Here is a 19,571-nt window from a genome sequence, read left to right as displayed (position 1 = left end):
CCCAAGTATCCAGCATCGTGCATTGAACCTGGACTGGCATCTCGTTTCATACATGACATTTCACATGTTTCAATACCATTCTCCCAAATCTTCCCACCCTCTCCCTCTCCCACAGAGTCCATAAGCCTGTTCTATACATCAGTGTCTCTTTTGCTGTCTCATATACAGGGTTATCGTTACCATCTTTCTAAATTCCATATATATGCGTTAGTATACTGTATTGGTGGTTTTCCTTCTGGCTTACTTCACTCTGTATAATAGGCTCCAGTTTCATCCACCTCATTAGAACTGATTCAAATGTATTCTTTTTAATGGCTGAGTAATACTCCATTGTGTATATGTACCACTGCTTTCTTATCCATTCATCTGCAGATGGACATCTAGGTTGCTTCCATGTCCTGGCTATTATAAACAGTGCTGCGATGAACATTGGGGTACACGTGTCTCTTTCCCTTCTGGTTTCCTCGGTGTGTATGCCCAGCAGTGGGATTGCTGGATCATAAGGCAGTTCTATTTCCAGTTTTTTAAGGAATCTCCACACTGTTCTCCATAGTGGCTGTACTAGTTTGCATTCCCACCAACAGTGTAAGAGGGTTCCCTTTTCTCCACATCCTCTCCAGCATTTATTATTTGTAGACTTTTGGATCGCAGCTATTCTGACTGGTGTGAAATGGTATCTCATAGTGGTTTTGATTTGCATTTCTCTGATAATGAGTGATGTTGAGCATCTTTTCATGTGTTTGTTAGCCATCTGTATGTCTTCTTTGGAGAAATGTCTATTTAGATCTTTGGCCCATTTTTTGATTGGGTCATTTATTTTTCTGGAGTTGAGCTGTAGGAGTTGCTTGTATATTTTTGAGATTAGTTGTTTGTCGGTTACTTCATTTGCTATTATTTTCTCCCATTCTGAAGGCTGTCTTTTCACCTTGCTAATAGTTTCCTTTGATGTGCAGAAGCTTTTAAGTTTAATTAGGTCCCATTTGTTTATTTTTGCTTTTATTTCCAATATTCTGGGAGGTGGGTCATAGAGGATCCTGCTGTGATGTATGTCAGAGAGTGTTTTGCCTATGTTCTCCTCTAGGAGTTTTATAGTTTCTGGTCTTACGTTGAGATCTTTAATCCATTTTGAGTTTATTTTTGTATATGGTGTTAGAAAGTGTTCTAGTTTCATTCTTTTACAGGTGGTTGACCAGATTTCCCAGCACCACTTGTTAAAGAGATTGTCTTTAATCCATTGTATATTCTTGCCTCCTTTGTCAAAGATAAGGTGTCCATATGTGCGTGGATTTATCTCTGGGCTTTCTATTTTGTTCCATTGATCTATATTTCTGTCTTTATGCCAGTACCATACTGTCTTGATAACTGTGGCTTTGTAGTAGAGCCTGAAGTCAGGCAGGTTGATTCCTCCAGTTCCATTTTTCTTTCTCAAGATCGCTTTGGCTATTCGAGTTTTTTTGTATTTCCATACAAATTGTAAAATTATTTGTTCTAGCTCTGTGAAGAATACTGTTGGTAGCTTGATAGGGATTGCATTGAATCTATAAATTGCTTTGGGTAGTATACTCATTTTCACTATATTGATTCTTCCAATCCATGAACATGGTATATTTCTCCATCTATTAGTGTCCACTTTGATTTCTTTCACCAGTGTTTTATAGTTTTCTATATATAGGTCTTTAGTTTCTTTAGGTAGATATATTCCTAAGTATTTTATTCTTTTTGTTGCAATGGTGAATGGAATTGTTTCCTTAATTTCTCTTTCAGTTTTCTCATTATTAGTGTATAGGAATGCAAGGGATTTCCGTCCAGTGAACTTCTTTTCGATTTACCATTGTTTCTCTTAGCAAACATGAGCACACATGCTCGTTTGCCTAGGAAATTCTGAGTTATTCCAGAGTAGTTGTTAGCAAAGTCCCCTTTCACTCTAAAATATGTTCTGTTTATATGATAAAATATAAGGTCACCCACTTATAACTCAGCGCTTCTCCCTTGTGTTCTGGTTAGTGACATATTGCTGTCTGGTGACCTATTTATTAAAATGTTCATGTGAGCAGGGACCATATCTACTCATTTGTATTCCCAATACAGACTCTAATAATTAAGTGGATTTAAATAAGTATATTGAAAACTCTTGGAGTCTGATCCTTTATTCTTAGACTTTTTTGAGTTCCTAGCATCTTTTGGTATTGCACCTGTACATATGAGGTGCTTGCTCGGTCTGTAAATGTGGTCGGAGATTCACAGGGCTCTACTATTTCTGGAACAACCTGAAGATGATTTGAGCGCTGACTAGAAGTGTGTCTTCATAAATGTCCTCCCCTCACACTACTTGCTAACCTGTGCACATCCTCTGACAGTTTGAGTTGGTCTTCCGGCCTTAAGACAAATTTTCTTTGGAAAAATGCAAGGTGTTAAGAGCCATGGGTAAGTATCGACTTGACCTTATTGCTTGTGGGGTGACTGAAACAGCTCTACTTTGCAGAATTTAACTTTTCTCTAGGACTCTCTAACCTAGTCCCTGTTAGGAAATTTAAAATAAAAAATTAATGAAGATAGGTGCTTTTTCACTTGATGGCTATATTGATCTAATAGTTTGCTTAACAAACTATATTGAGTGTTTAGTTTTGTTCAGTTAGTGTTGTTTTCTTTGAGGTTTCTAGCTTGGGATTTCAACTATTGTTTTATAGTCTTTTATGACTTCAATAACCCTACTTGATTTTTCTCCTTAAAATTTCTAAGTCCTAGTAGCAGGTGTTAAAGGGAGTAAAGGGAATAAAATTTATCATATTATTTATTTATAGAGGAGTCATTTAGGTGAATATAAAAACTTGGCAGTGATGAGGGTCGAGAGTGTAGTTATCTGTGAAATCTTGATTTCAAACTGGGAATCTTTCACTCTTTCATAGTGTTAGATATACTTTCCCCTGTGTCTTGTGAATTTAGGAGGCTATGACTGTTTGAATATATGTAACTATATTACTGGAGAAGGAAATGGCAACCCACTCCAGTACTCTTGCCTGGAAAATTCCATGGACGGAGGAGCCTGGTAGGCTACAGTCCATGGGGTTTCAAAGAGTCGGACACAACTGGGCGACTTCCCTTTCTTTCTACAGTTTCTTTTGGGGAAAGAAATGGCAACGCACTCCAGTGTTCTTGCCTGAGAATCCCACGGACAGAGGGGCCTGGTGGGCTGTGGTCTATGGGGTTGCAAAGAGTCGGATACAACTAAGAAACTAACACACATACACACAACCATATTACTATATATCAGGCATCAGCACAGTGGTTAAATTCTGAACCCTGTGAAAATGGTTAATGCTCCTCTGCTAGGCTGTATTTGCTGGGCCTTCCTCTTTAGTTTTACCCTCCTTGTTCTTTTGGAGAAGGATATTGAGAGGATGAGACAGGTGGTTGGACCACCAGTTGAACCCTGGCAGTCAGAGCCTCCACATGCAATCCCTGTCCTTGTAATATATATTCTGGCCACTGTTCCCACAGTCAGAGCTGTTTCAAGGACACAGCCCTGAAAGAGCAAGATATTTTTGAGACAATCAGGATGTAATACGTGACTGAACCCCATTAAGGCCTCTATATACACTTTTAAGATCTGGTGGGTGAGTGCAGAAATCTACTGGTCTTGCACCCACCCAGAACCAGCCTCATATGTAAGTCCCCTTGCTTATTAAATCTGTGTCTCACAGTCTGGAGTGTCTGCCTCTTTCTTTGGTCTCTCCTTACTCTCTTTGTATGAAGGCCAGTTTCAGATTTTACCCAGGAAGCTTCCAAGGTTTCCAACCAACATGTTCTAAAGAAGCCATGGGCTCTCTCCTATGGGTTTCTTTCCCTTTTCTTTTCCTCAACCTTAGAGGAAGGTTTCCCAGCCTTGGGACTGGTGACATATCAGACTGGTTGAATTCTTTGTTGTGGCGTGCTGTCTGTGCATTGTTGAACGCTTGGCAGCATCCTTGCCCTCCATCCACTAATGCCAATAGCATCACCTTTCTCAAAGCACAACAACCAAACATATCCTCAGACATTGTCAAATGTTTCTAGGAGGAAGAAAAGATGCAGAATTGAACACCTCTCCCCCCCACCCCTTGAGAACCCAGCTTTGGAGCCTCTGCAGAAACCTTTGCAGCCATGAAAGAAGCAGTGACCTTAGAGCAGCAGTTAGGAATCATTGTGACTTGGAAAAATCTCTTGACTTCTCTGACAGTCTGTTTCCGTTCAAAGTGAAGATAATAACATACATCGTCTAGAGCTGTTGAGATTTCAAGGTCCCAATGCATGGTAGTCACTTTCATTCTTACCTGGTGAGTTCCAGCTACCTTTTCCAACGTCAGAGATTCCAGCTTCTGAAAAGGTGTCTCTCTTTCCTACCCTGCAAACAGAGCACGACGACTGCGGCAGCGGGCAACACAATTGTGATGAGAATGCCATCTGCACCAACACTGTCCAGGGGCACAGCTGCACCTGCAAACCAGGCTACGTGGGCAACGGGACCATCTGCAGAGGTAGGCTGGTTGCTGCGGGGGTGAGGCTGCCCGTGAGCTGCCTCCCTGCCTGAGTTATTGGTGCTCCTGTCACAGGTCCTTTCTGTCCTTCTGGTGATTGACCCGGACAGGGGTTCCTGTCTCTGGTGGGGTCAGCGGGCAAGGGCGCTGTGCATCAGAGAAGAATACAAATGCTCTGAGTCTGACTTTGGGCTAGAAGGAAGACGATGTGCTTGTGGGTCGAGCATGGTCCCACATCCTGGTGGCTGTCTCCAGCTTTGTCTGATGGCTTGTGTTTGTGATGGATGCGCTGGTGGCTGAGGTGGGCGTCTGTTCTCTGAGAGCCCTACTCAGACACCAAGAGGACCCCACTCATGGCCACTCTCTAGGTATCTGCTGGGATATGATGCTAAAAGTTTCAGCCCCTCTCTGTGTTTGGAACAATTCAGAGGCCAGTGCTCTGGCTTTTGTCTGCATTCAGGATAAATTCCCCTTACTCTACTGTCTAATGGGAGCAGTCAGAGTCTGGTCTCTGACTCCACTCAGCTTTTCTCTCTCCTCTCCCCTGAACTCTCTCTGTGCCAGCGCCTTATTCCTCTCTATTCCTGCACATGCCAGTCACATTCCTATCTGAGGCTGTGTGCTTGGGCTTCCCCACCCCACCTCCATGCTCATCTCCTTCAGGTCTCTACTCAAGTCTTTGCCATCCTCAGAGACTCAATCTGATCATTCTATCGGAAATAGACCTCTAGGACTTCTCAGTCACATACCCTCCTTTATTTGTCTTAATTAACCCAGCCTCTCAGAACATTATACATCGATGTGTTTATATTTCTGTATTATCTGTCCCCTCATAAGCTCTGTGAGAGTGACCGCTTGGTCATGTCTCCCTGCTCTTTTCCCATCAACTAGAATGGTACCCGGCACACTGTAAGCGTCAGTGATCATTCACTGACTCAATCAGCCCAAGAGGAAACAGACATCACACTGAAAAAGAGGCAAGATCTATATTAAAAAAAAAAAAACAAAAAACAACAAAAAACAGGAAATAACCCTTTGGTATTATTATTCTCCCCATTTTAGACATCACAATATTGAGACACAGAAAGGTTAAGTAACTTACTCAAGGACACACACCACTCTAGCAGTATTCTTTGGCAGAGATGACATAATGATGATGAGAAATAATATGAAGTGACTAAGTCACCAGATTCATGCATTAGATTAGAGGTGAATCTTATTATATTGATTGTATTCTGTCTCAGTGAGGTTGGGGTAAACAGCCTCATGCATGACTGAAAGGGAAATGGGTGAAAGTTTTTAATGGCAAGTTGACAAAATCAATCTACTTTTAAAGTAAATCTGAAGGGTCTTAGAGAGATTCTCTTGATTCCATTGATTTTACTTCTTGAAATATGTTCCAAGCATATGCTTTTGAGGGAGAAAAAAATGCACGTACAGGGATATTTTTGCTACATTATTTGTATTCACTGAAAACTAAAAACAGCCCAAGTGTCTGGAAGTGGTGGAATGATTTAATTTATTTGGAGTATTGGTTCATGGAATAGAATACAGTGGTTTGAAATTCTGAGCATATGTGTACACATGCATATACACAGCTAACTAAAAGACATACTTTTAAGAAAAAAAAAAGAAAAAGAAATAAAACCAAGTTATAGGTCAGTACATATAGTATCATCACTTGGCTAATTAATTATTTATAAATATCTATACATATATTTATGTAAAGGCAGTGACATGGCAACCATGCATGTCACCTTATTAACCGTGGGGACAAGTGAAAAAGAACATTCACTTATTGCTATGAATTCAGTGTTGTTTGTGTCTCCTCCAGTGGGGATTTATATATGTAATATTTGTATGTTTTTTAAAAAGTTCCATGAGTCAAATAAAGAAACTAGCACTCCGTTTTTAAAAGAAGACTTGAATATATTTCTAAAACAAAACAAAAAAGGAACGTAAACATGAATATGATTCCACGGAATATCAAGCCCCTGCTGGTGCGTGAGATCTAATGCTGTAAATCTGAGGAATTGTCCTTAATGCGTTTTGTTCAGAGCGATCTTACCTCGTAAATGATCGTGGTTGCACCAGGGGAGTGAGTTTGTTGGCCAGCCCCTCTCTTGCCGTATGTGCTTGGTTGTGGCTTCAGCTTTTGTGGAATTTGAAAGTCCTCACTGCAAAAAATATGAGTTCAAATAATATTCCTGGTGTCCACAGACTCTGAAAATACATCTTCCCCCAAAATTATAAATTAGGGCTAATAATTTTCTTAATGTAATTCTCATGGTCAGTCATGTAAACCTCAATAAAATCAGGAGAATCTTGCATTTCGTCAGTGTTGTGTGGGGAGCCATTGCTGCAGAGATGAAAAAGTTGCCAAAGAACTTGGCGAGGTGGGGTTTAGACCTGATTTCCTTACTGGTGGGTTGTCATGTCTGTGTTTTTACATACTACAATTGGGTCAATATCACCTTCAATATTTATCCAGTAGTGTTATTGCAAAGAATTATTAAAGGAATATATATCGCTGTTTTAAACTATCAAATGCTATAAAAGTGAAGACAGTATTATTGCTGGTACAATGATGAAGGACAAGGAAAAGGCAGTCCATGAGTTGGCTTGAATCTCAGCCTTGTGACTGAGGTACCCAGCTATGTGCCTGTTTCAAGGCATACATTTTACCGTTGAGTTTTCCACTTGTAACTGAATCATTTATAGAGGGAGTTGGACCAGGAGAATCAGACAGCTTTAATTCTTTTTTTTTTTTTTTCTTTAATGTTTAAAGCTTTCCTAGACATGGTATTGTTCATGGAATTGGCTACATCTGGGTAGAAATGAACACTGCTAACACTTCTATTAACAAGCAAAACACAGGCAACTGTTTCTTGAACAACGCTAATTAGTGAAAATTCTCTTAGATGGGCTTTCCTGGTGACTGATGCCCACGTAAGGAGTTTTGGTTTGTTTTGTTTTTCTCACGGAGATGGAAAAATACTCTCCCAGCTTCAACAACAATCATCAAGTATGTGCAAGACACCTTGTGGGTGTGTTCATGCATGTTATCTTATTTAATTCCCACCATAACCCTGGGAGGTTGATGGCATTGTCCTTTTCAGGGGTAAATCTTGAATAAGTCATAGCTGAATCTGATTAAACCTAGTGACTGTGACTGCTTTTAGTTTCTTTCCTCCCCCTGACCTTCCTTTCCTCTTTCTTTTTCTTTCCATTTGTCTTCCTTTTCTTTCTCTCTCGCCTGCATCTCTCTCTTCCTCTCTGGCAGTTGATCGTTTAACACACACACACTCACCTTCTCTCTCTTCCTCTCTAACTAGAAACTCTCATTGCACTGTCTCTTCCCCCCTTTTTTCTACAGTCCATATTTTAAAGTTCACATTCTTGATAAACAGACAAAAGAATTTAAGCTATGCAACATCTGTTGAATATTTTGGCATTTGAGGTTAAATGGAAAAAATACTTGCAAACTGTTGCAAATCAGATTTATATAACCAGACGTAAAGGTTGGGGTTGTCTGTGGAAGAGTATTTATCTGCTTCCACCCTCCGGCATTAACCTAGAACTGAAGGTAGATTTAAGCAGGCAGCTGTTGATAAATTGCTGATAGTCTAAGCCTTTTCTCTTGTCTGTCATTAGGGCTGGATAAGATCTGATGATGCTTGAAAGCATTCTTGTCTTAATGACTGATAATATTGACACTGGTTTCATAAACATACAGTGAGTGTGAATTCTGTGTCTGGAGTGTAGCTTGCAGCATGAAAGGAGCAAGAGGCAAATAAAACAAGGTTCAGAGAGATTCTGCCGTTCAGTTTGGGAAGGGGATTTGACCAAATGCTTCCAAACCAGTTGAACAATTTACAAAATGGTACTGTCTCGTGTGGAAGAGGCTTATAAAGAATTACTCAAAATACAGAGCTGTGTGGAAGACATGTTATGTGTTAGGACTCCACTGACTGCAGGTCAGAGAAATCTCCTGGAGGGACTGGCTTGTAATTTGCACAACTCGGGGTAAGATGAGTGTGGGATCCTTGTTAAAAAAAAAGTAGGAAAAATCTGGTCTTTAAAGGAACAAAACCATATAGCTTTTTCCTCTCTTCTGGGGTCTCTTCCTCAACCTATCATGATGTCTTTATTTACTATTTAATGTCACTCCTTTGGCCATGGCGATACTCCTAGGGTGAGTACAGACCTTGAGAGGCACTTCAGGCCCACTCCCTACACATACACTTGGCACATGAATCTGGCCCACTGGCTGCAGGCCTCCCATGTTCCCTGACCAAGGTGCTGTGACCTGGTTGGGCAGGGAAGCTGAGCCAGCTGTCTTCCCTTCCCTCAAGCCCGCTGCCCCAATCCACAGCCGATGGGCAGCCCAGGGGACTGTGCTCCCCACTGAGTCCCTGGATCACTGAGGACTGTGCCTGCATGCTGCCTGCTGGGGGCGGTGGGGTGGCTTGACCATGCTCCACTGGAAACACCCAGAGCCTGCGTATCTAAACCCCACCCTCCCTGTGTCTGTGTGCAGGACCCTGCTGGAGAAACAGGGTGGCAGTTGTCTCTGCTCGAAGGGACTGGGGAATAGAGAGCTGAGAACCCATCCTGGAGAGGGAGGAAGAAGTGGGAGTTGTGTTGGGCAGTCCTGACGTGTGGTCCTCTGTCCCACTGAACTTCACTTGGAAAACTTATATTCAAAGATGGAATTATTAAGAACTTGAAGATGGTGACGACAGAACATGAATTCTCAGCCCCTTCTGAATTGGGGGTTCTGTGCAGCTGTGCTGGTTCCATGCTTGTGAAGTAACACCTGTCTATCAGCATTAGTGAGCTTTCCAGGTGGGTCATAGAACCTGAAGCAAAATGGTGCCTGGGACCCAGGATCAGATGTCCAGGAGCTGGGCTGCTGTGAGGTGAGAACTAGGCTGCATATGTCCAGTTCCTCTCTTCACTCATCAACAATTGAGGGGGAATGAGAAGAAGGGGCCAGAGAAGGCAATGGCACCCCCACTCCAGTACTCTTGCCTGGAAAATCCCATGGATGGAGGAGCCTGATAGGCTGCAGTCCATGGGGTCACTAAGAGTCAGACACTAAGTTGCTAAGTGACTTAGCAGCAGCAGCAGCAGAGAAGAGGGGCAAAAAGCCAACGGGAAATAACTCCTAGGAAATCAGATAAATGGAAAAGAAGCACCTCCCTCCCCCACCCCCGAATCCACCAAGAATTTCTGCTACTGCTACTGCTAAGTCACTTCAGTCGTGTCCGACTCTGTGCGACCCCATAGACGGCAGCCCACCAGGCTCCCCCGTCCCTGGGATTCTCCAGGCAAGAACACTGGAGTGGGTTGCCATTTCCTTCTCCAGTGCATGAAAGTGAAAAGTGAAAGCGAAGTCTCTCAGTCTAAGACGTGGCAAAATGTTTGTGTTTCTAGTTTCACCTTTATTAAATGAAAGATAGGCAGGGAGCCACTTCGCAAAATTCAAAATTGTTTAAGTGAAAAATCAGAGCCATTGGGTTAAGTGGGAATTTTATTGGCTCATCCTCTTAGTATCTGTTCATCTGCCACAACCATCTCCTTGGTGGGAATAGTCTTTCTAGAGTCAGTTTCAAAGCTAGTGTGATGCCCTTGCTCAAAACCCACCAGCACTGCAGGAAACAGGGACTGGTGTCACACTCCTGGTGCCCCCACAATGTCCTCTGTTTTCTGGAGAAGTAGATTAATTAGCCACCCTTTGCCCAGTGTTTATTTTCAAACCATGCAAGGGGCTCTTTATGTACTTTATATTTTGTGGCAATGTGGTTTTGTTTTTCCTAGTCTTCTAAGTCCAAGAAGCCCACCTTGGTCTCAGTCTGGGTGAGCACCCCTCTTCTGTGCTCCAAAGAAACCCTTTAAACACTACTGCAGTCTTTATAATCTCCTGCTGCAGTTGCCTGTTGACTCATCTCTTGATGTGGAGGTCATTGCTGTGCATCTCTGTTTAATCAGCATTTAGCACAGAGCTAAGCATGTTATACGGCTCAAGAGCTTCTTGATGAATAAACACATGAAGATGCCTTCCTATTGGAACATGCACTTGTTTGTCTAGAAGATTTTACAAGGAAGTGAAAGTCCGACCTAGGACACAGCTTCTAGAGCCTTACCCCAAGCTTGAGGAAATCATTGCTCCCACAGGTAGATGTGCAAACTGACTTTAATGTTGAGTCTGATTGCTAATGGATGACTGACTTTCAAAGAAAATCTTTGCAGTAAAATTCATTTCACTGTAGAAGTTCCTGCAGCATAGGTGAATTCTTAAGGCACTTCAGAATGTCACGGTACTCCAAACTCATTTATTATGAGCATGCTTGCATTGAGGTGCATGTGCAGAGGGGCTGCTTCTAGAAATTTCTGTTTGAGGGGATGCTGGATCAATTGTATAAGACAGATACAGTTGGGAGCAGAAGGCCAGAGAAGTTTTGATATAGACAGAAAGGTTAGTATGACCCTTCATATTAAAGATCTAAATGAAGTCCTGAATTAATAAATAATAGACATATCTCACATGCACAAAGATGCTTTCAGAGACTCGAAGGCAACATGAGAGGGAAGGAGAGGGAGAATAAAAGAGTTGTTTTAATAACATATCACTGAAGATAATAAAAATTAGTCAACTGCTAGGCTGTGAATCAGAGAAGTGATATTCAAAGATTTTGAAGGAAAATAGCAAGGGGACTAGGAAAGCCTTTGGCAAAAGTACTTAGAGTACTCTAGACAGAGTTTTGAAATGTGGTTAACAGAATGAGGAGGAATTCAGGAAGATCTCAGTCTAGAAGTCTGCCTTCAGATGTGCAGACAAAATGCTGGCAAGAATGGTGCGAGACAAGATTGAATGATTTTGTGGGATGGTTTGACCCATTTAGACCCAAGGCTATTTGTAAAAACACATTCATATTGATAAATTGATAAGGGTTGTGAGTATATTTCTGAGTTATTTGAAGTAAAGCCTAAACTCATCAACAAGGCTCTCGAGGCCCTGTGACAGCTTGGCTGCCTCTGAATATTCCAAGTCTCATCTCTTAAAATATCATCTTCCCCTATTTCCTCACCAGTCATGCTTATGAGTTAACTAACCTTACTCCTAACAGAACAGCCAGATGACCTCATGCTCCTCTCCTCTCCTTGGGATCATTTATTACCCTGGAGTGAATTTGTTCATCCTCTTATTCTGGTTGAAATCCTGTTCATACTTGTTAGGCCAGCTCAAGACTTGTGCATTCTGGGTGCTCAGTAATTAGGTAATGATGCAAAATGAGAATTGGCCAGTTCATCTGACACAAATCAACTCTACTCTTGTAGCTTGATGTATTAATTACTACTAAATCTAGACCACCAGTGAGAAAATCAAAGGAAAATTAAAATTTTAAAGCCTGTGCTTGTGCAATATCTGTTTCAATGTTTTAGAAAATCATCAATGGACCTGCTACTTAAGTTCAAAGACATTGTCTGTTGTACATAGAAAATTCATTTATTCTATTTTATGTTTCATTCCTACAGATGCTGAATGCCCCATAAATACTGAATGTCCTGTGGATACTGAATATAATTATACCAGAAATGATTAAATCCTTTAGCCTGTTTTGAGACACTAAGCAGCCCAAGTATGACTGGTGCTGCTTCTTTTTTTAATTTTTTTTTGCATCTGTTAATATTTTCATTTATTTTTTTCCATCTATTTCAACAATTTTTTTTTTTTTTAATTTGACCTCTTTTTAGACTCATTCACTTATTTACTCTGCAGTTCTAAAGTGGGCTATGTTTAGAGCTGGAAGACATGTCACATGCTGGAGAGCCAAGGTAATAAGGGAAACATGACAGGTTACCAAGCATTTGCCCTTCAGGTTCTGAGAAATTTCTATTTCCATAGCCACCCGCCCATCCCCGTGTGGCACGTGCTTATGGAGGGGGCATTGCCTTTTCATACTGTGTCCTGGCTTTACATAAGCAATGGAAAATGTTCAGGAGACTCAGATTAGTATTCCACTATGTGGTCCCAAACAGCATGGAATCCTTTTCTTTGCTGCTTATTTAACTTTCAACTATAGATAAACTTGAGATCACTTGTTCCATAAAAATGGAGTTTTGTTTTTTTTTTTAACTCTGAGTACATGTTGGAGGTTTAGAGTGTTGCCATTGTCCTCTCCCTTCCTACAGTTTCAAATCAGTAGAAAATAGATGTAGGTCAGCTAGGGAATCAGAGTGTGGCCTGTATCTTGGGCTGTCTGGGATTGTCAGGCCCCATTTCAGGGTCACCCTCTCCCACTCTGTCAGTTGTAGGGGGAGGAGCTGGAAGAGAGGATTCAGAGTCCTGACGCACAGAAGTGGGCAGTCCTGGAGATCTTACTGTGCCTGCGTGTAGGAGACCTGAGAAAAGAGATGACTTGCATTGTGCTGGGGACATGTCTTAGGGGCACACATGATCCAGTCTTCATCTCACTTGCCAAATAGACACTTCTCATAAAGGAAAAAAGCTATTACTTGGGTATGGAAACTCAGAAACTGAAAACAATCATTCCACTGCCATTCCTTCCTGAGGGCTGGAGAAGAAAGCATGACAAAGACTCTCACCTCCACTGTTCCATCTCCAGAAATGCTAACCTATTTCGGATGCATTAATATGATCACTAATAAAAGTAGACTGATAATACCACAATACTGAGTATTGTGGTATCAGTACTGCAGTGTTAAGCAGCACTAAAATAACTTCAGCCTTATTTGTAAACTCACTGTTGTGAAAATTCTTACCAAGAACTGTTACTAAGTTTAGATCTGTATGTATGTATTACAGTCCTTAAGGGGAGCAGGAAGAATGCTGTATAATACTGATTTAATTCTAAAAGAGAGGGAAGAGTCTTTAGGCCCACGAATGTATTATTATGCTTAAAATTTCAATAATGCTTCCTATAAAAGATGAGACTGGAGCTTGAAAATGGAACTGATTGTATAGTTTAAGCTATCAAGAGGCGTTATGTTCATCAGCTTGATAAAGAAAGGCAGAAAGACACAGAAGCTGTATCACAGTCTTGAAATGAGCAGGGGTGCATTAAGAAGACAGGTACAAAAGGGAAGCTTGTGTGGTACAAGGTGCAAAATACTGGTTGTGTTATTTTGACTTAACAAGGAAGACCTTGATGTAGTCTTTTCATGTCCTCTCCCTTCAAATGCATTTTTTCCTGGGCAAAAAAGAGTCTCTTGGATGCTCTTAAAGCACTTTCCATCACTTACCAAAATCAGTGCTTACCTTTTAAAGTTTGCAGTCCAGTAGACATAACCGCATCCCTAGGGGCTTAAGGGATACACGTTAAACCAGCTTGTATCTCAGAGGGGGTGGGAATCTGACACTTAGACAAGTGTTGATTCTTTTGAGTGCATTTTGAGGTTACACTTTGGTGAGTTACATAGATGTTTCTTATCCGTAATTGTCACATCCAAAATGACTCATAGATTAGCAGAGACATATAAATATATATCAGTTGATTTTATTTTAAAACAGGCTACTGAACATTGACTTTCTGGTGCAAAATCAAGATAAGACTGTCTTTCTTTCCTAAGGAACAATTCTCAATGGACCAGGAAACTTCCTTCAGGCAACATTATGGAAAGATGCTGCAGTTGATCTATAGGCTCTCTCTTCGGTGATGATCTGTTTAGGGGAGCAGTTATTTCCAAAATATCTAAAGTATTTCACAACTGGTACTTTTATAGGTGGCACCAGCTATACTTGGCATACCCGTCTCAGCTCAGAATATACACAAAGGGCATATTTAACTTTTGTAGAACTGAAAAAGTCTAGTACCTGGATGGATGCCATATTTTAAAGCAAGATTAGTATGCATAGATCTGATTCTTCTTAATGCCTATTGCATTATGAAAGCTAAGCAGTCAGGAGCCTAGAACAGGTTCTGATGTTTGGTCTGCTTGGCCCAAAAACTTCTTAATGTTACTTTAGAGGCTTATATTGATTCAGATCTTTTAAAATATATATATATATATATATATATTATTATTGAAGTATAGTTGGCTTAGAGTGTTTTGAGTACAGCAAAGTGATTCAGTTATAGTATACACATATATTATTTTTGAGTATAGGTTATTACAAGTTATTGACTGTGGTTCCCTGTTCTATATAGCAAACCTTTGTTGCTTGTTGCATATCTATGTTTTAGTTAGAAATATAGCATTCTATTCATACTAAGTCAAACAAATAGAGTAAAAATGTCATACATTTTTAGTTAGGCAAAAATTCATAAGTTTTCTAAAATATGTATTATATATATTGTTTATATTTATGCATACAAAGCTTTTCTTCTATGCTTCATAAAAGCTTGAGAAAGAACATCAGAAAAACAAAAGAATAGATGGAGAAATTGGAAAGCAAATTAAATGAAATGGGAGCATTGAATATGAAATAGAAAAAGTGAAGCAAACTAGATAAAAGTACAAGATCATTATGTAGTCCAATTGTTTTAAAACATGACTGCTCATTAGAAACATCTGGAGCTCTGGAGAAAAGAAAGCAATACCTGGGCATTTTGTATTCTTCAAAATATTTCAAGATAGTTCTGATATGCATCTGGATTTTAAAAAGTGATTACAGGTTTCCCTATTAAATCATAGTTTTGGTGATATAGTGTTCTATTATTTTCTTGTTGACGAATCATGATCAGTTCAGTTCATTCACTTAGTCATGTCCGACTCTTTGTGACCCCGTGGACTGCAGCACGCCTGGTTTCCCTGGCCATCACCAACTCCCGGAGCTTACTCAAACTCATATCCATTGAGTCTGTGATGCCATCCAACCATCTCATCCTCTGTCATCCCCTTCTCCTCCTACCTTCAATCTTTTCCAGCATCAGGGTCTTTTCCAATGAGCCAGTTCTTCGCATAAGGCAGCCAAAGTATTGGAGTTTCAACGTCAGCATCAGTCCTTCCAATGAATATTCAGGACTGATTTCCTTTACGATGGACTGGTTTGATCTTCTTGCTGTCCAAGGGACTCTCAAGAGTCTTCTCCAATCATGAAGCAATGATATTAAGTAATAGCTACATAATCACACTTGTGAAAGATGTTTATTAGTTTTCAAAATCAATAGCCAGATAAAAAATGAAAGATACTTAGAATTGCAGGCCTTAATGGGAACATAATTAACTTAAAAATAAAAGATAATTATATACAATTTTGGAGGTCAAGCAGAGTGCTGTGGTAAATGGAAGTGCATACGCACATGTTTTCATCACCCAGCCAGTCTATGTCTTTTGGTTGGTTCATTTAATCCTTTCCATTTAAGGTAAATATTGATATGTATGATCCTGTTCACATTTTCTTAATTGTTTGTGTTTATTTTCTGTAGATCTTTTCTTCTCCTGTGTTTCCTTCCTAGAGAAGTTCCTTTAGCATTTGTTTTAAAGCTGGTTTGGTGGTACTGAATTGTCTCAGCTTTTGCTTGTTTGGAAAACTTTTGATTTCTTCATCAGATCTGAAGGAGAGTCTTTCTGGGCAGAGTATTCTTGGTTGTAGGTCCTTCCGTTTCATCACTTGAAATATATCATGCCATTGCCTTCTGGCTTGTAGAGATTCTGTTGAGAAATCAGCTGATAAACTGCTGGGAACTCCCTTGTATGTTATTTGTCATTTTCCCCTTTTTAATATTTTATCTTTGTCTTTAATTTTTGCCAGTTTGATTACTATGTGTCTTAGTGTGTTCCTCCTTGGGGTTATCCTGCCTGGGACTGTCTCTGCTTCCTGGACTTCACTATTTCCTTTCCCATGTTCAAAAAGTTTTCAACTATTATCTCTTCAAATATTTTCTCAGATCCTTTCTCTTTTTCTTCCTCTTATGGGACTCCTACAATGCAAATGTTGGTGCATTTAAAGTTATCTCAGAGGTCTGTTAGGCTGTCTTCATTCCTTTTCATTCTTTTTTCTATATTCTATGACAGTGATTTCCATGATTCTGTCCTCCAGTTCATTTATCTATTTTTCTGCCTCAGTTATTCTGCTATTAATTCCTTCTAGTGTATTATTCATCTCTGTTTGTACTTTGGTTCTTGTAGGTCTTTGGTAAACATTTCTTGCATCTTCTGCAAGAAGATGTTTTTCCTGGGATCCTGGATCATCTTCACTATCATTATTCTGAATTCTTTTTCTGGAAGGTTGCCTGTCTCCACTTCATTTAGTTGTTTTTCTGTGGTTTTATCTTGTCCCTTCAGCTGAAACATAACTTTCTGCTTTTTCATTGTGATTAACTTTCTGTAATATGATTTTTGTTTTAGCTGCTGTGGGACTGTGCTTCTTCTGTCTGCCCTATGATAGATGAGGCTAAGAGGCTTGTGTAAGCTTCTTGATGGGCGGGACTGGTGGTGGAAAAAACTGGGTCTTGCTCTGGTGGGCAGGGTCTTCCTCAAAAAAACGTTAATCCAATTACCTGCTGATTGCACTCCCTCCCTGTTAATTGTTAGGCCTGAGGTGATCCAGCCTTGGGGTTTGTAGGCTCTAGGATAGGGTTAATGGCAACCTCCAAGAGTGTTCATGCCAAGGTGGACCTTCCAGGCCTGCTGCTGCCAGTGCCTCCATCCTTGAGGTGAGCCCCTGCCCACCCACACCTCCACAGAGGCCCTCCAACCCTAGCAGGTGGTTTTGATTCAGTCCCCTGTGGCATCACTGCTCCTTTCCTCTGGGTCTTGGTGAGCATAAAATTTTGTTTGTGCCCTTCAAGACTGGAGTTTCGGTTCCCCCAGTGCTATGGAAGTCTTGTAATCAAATCCCACTGGCCTTCAATGCCAGATTCCCTGGGGATTCCCAGTCCCTTTGTCAGATCAAGGCGGGGAAGCCTGATGTGAGGTTCAGAACCTTCACAACGGGAGGGAACCTTAACAAGTGGGAGAACTTATTTGGTATTATTGTTGTCCAGTTTGTGGGTCACCTACACTGCCAGTATGGGATTTGATTTTATTGAGATTGTGCCCCTCCTCCCATCTTGCTGCAGCTTCTTTGTCTTTGGACGTAGGGTATCTTTTCTTGGTGGGTTCCAATGTGTCCTGTCGATGGTTCAACAGCTAGTTGTAGTTTTGGTGCCCTCAAAGGAGGAGATGAGCACACGTCTGTCTACTCCACCATCTTGAGCTGGAAGCCAATTCAGATCTTTATTAAGACAAAGGATGAATTGAAAAACATTTACAAAGAATGTGTAAATGTCAGCAGAGTCTGGCGGTAGTGGTCACTGTGATTCTTCCTCAACAGGATTTTTGTGGGATGATAAACTCATACTGACCAGTAGAACGTGATGAGGTTCTCTCTTGCCTGCTTTCACATTTCTGTCTCACCCTATTTCCAATGCAACGATGTGTTTCTTCATTTCAGCCTCATACATACCACTCTTTGTTTTCTAGAATAAAGTTAGATATGTTCCTGACAGAGTAATTCAGCTCTGTTGACAACTGCTCAAAAACTTAGTCCCTAAAATACAGCTATCTTCCAACTCAACCAAACTGAGTTTGGTATCTCTTTCTTCTGTTTCTCTTTCCCAGTCTTCTCATTTATATATTGTTATTGTTGTTCAGTTGCTAAGTTGTGTCCGACTTTTTGTGACTCCATGAATTGAATTTATACATAGATGTTTATTTTCCAGGACATCTGTATTATACCTTGTTCTGTGATAATGAACCAAACAATCTCTTGTTACTTGTTTCCTTATTTGCTAATAGATATAATGACATTTTCAAATTTTTCTCACCCTTAGCTGCTAAATTTTAGGGAAAACTGGCATGTAGTAGGGCTAATGTGAAACTGCCTGTATGAGGTTAGGACACAGTGGTAGCCTCTGTCAGAGACAAGCTTGAGAATTTCAGTAATTTCAGAATAGTAAGTTCTTCTTTATCACACACTAAGAGGTGATGATGAGTGGAGGCCACGCTCCACACAGCAATACAGGGACCCACTCACCTTCCCTCTTGTGGCTGTGGCCTTTTCTTGGTTCTCAGAATTCTCACCGTTCCATTAGCAAATGGGGAAAGAGAATTAGGTCCTATGCGGGAGGTTTGCATGGGCCAGATCTAAATGTGGTACAGACTTCTTTGCTCACATGGCCTTGAGCAGAATTAGGTTGGTGGCCACCCTTAACAATAGAGCAGAGTGTGTGTGAGCTTGGGAAGGAGAGGGAGGCCACAGCTATCAGCAAACACTCACAGTCTCTGCTATATTATTGTTGTAAATACAATTCTAAGTGAATAAAAATGACTACATTATTATTTGTAGAAAATAAACTTCCATATGCAATACTAAAATGGATTCTGGCTGATGCGCTGTGAAGATCATTTGTAGGCTTTCAAATAAGAAAGACTGGGAGTAGCCAGGGCTTAAAATGGTCTCCAGTTGAACGCACTTATTCTTTCCAGCCATGTCATCACCACTTCTTTCTGGCTTCAGTCAAATTAAAGAGGGTTCACTTTTTATCTAAGCTTCGGATCCAGCCTGTTACAAGAAAAATTGAGAAACTCCTTTATGGGTCACTTGAAAGTAATGCAAAAAACTCAGACTCATTAAACATGTCTTGAATAGAAGTGCCAGTCACATAGTAAAGTCAGTCTCCACCTGAGCCCTGGGTCTCATAATCCTGTTATTTAAATAATTGATTTCTGCTTGTTAATAAAACTCTCTTCCTAGTGTTTGTGATCATTTTTTCCCAAATCACTGAATTTTTCATTTTTAAACTTACATAAATCACGTGTTGATTCTCTTGCCCTGTGTCCTTCTATCTTCTTAGTTACTTAGGGAAATACTGTTTGTAATGTGCCATATTCTGAAACAGACACTGGGCAGGGATGAGGCAAAATTTCAACTATTTATTCAAATATAATTTAACTATACTTTTAAGTTGTGTTAGGAATAATGTATTAAGATAGAGTTTCTTTTAAGTAGAATACTAAAATTTCATAAAGTGGGTATGTTGCTTAAGTGACTATTTAAATATAGGAGGAACCCTCTTACACTGTTGGTGGGAATGCAAACTAGTA

The 19,571-nt window shown here is 40.4% G+C and overlaps 1 protein-coding gene across 2 annotated transcripts in view; it reads left to right on the top strand.

Annotated features, from left to right (window-relative positions):
• Positions 1-19,571, top strand: part of NELL1 (neural EGFL like 1) — a 1,045,899-nt gene that overhangs the window by 644,100 nt on the left and 382,228 nt on the right. For both annotated transcript variants that reach the window (XM_024987478.2, XM_024987479.2), the window contains exon 14: positions 4,392-4,514. In XM_024987478.2, coding sequence (XP_024843246.1) covers positions 4,392-4,514 — 123 coding nt within the window. The remainder of the gene's footprint in view (positions 1-4,391; positions 4,515-19,571) is intronic.

The sequence above is a fragment of the Bos taurus genome, chromosome 29 (genome assembly GCF_002263795.3).
Source record: "Bos taurus isolate L1 Dominette 01449 registration number 42190680 breed Hereford chromosome 29, ARS-UCD2.0, whole genome shotgun sequence".
NCBI classification, from domain to species: Eukaryota; Metazoa; Chordata; class Mammalia; order Artiodactyla; family Bovidae; genus Bos; species Bos taurus.
This window is presented reverse-complemented; position numbering and strand designations above follow the sequence as displayed.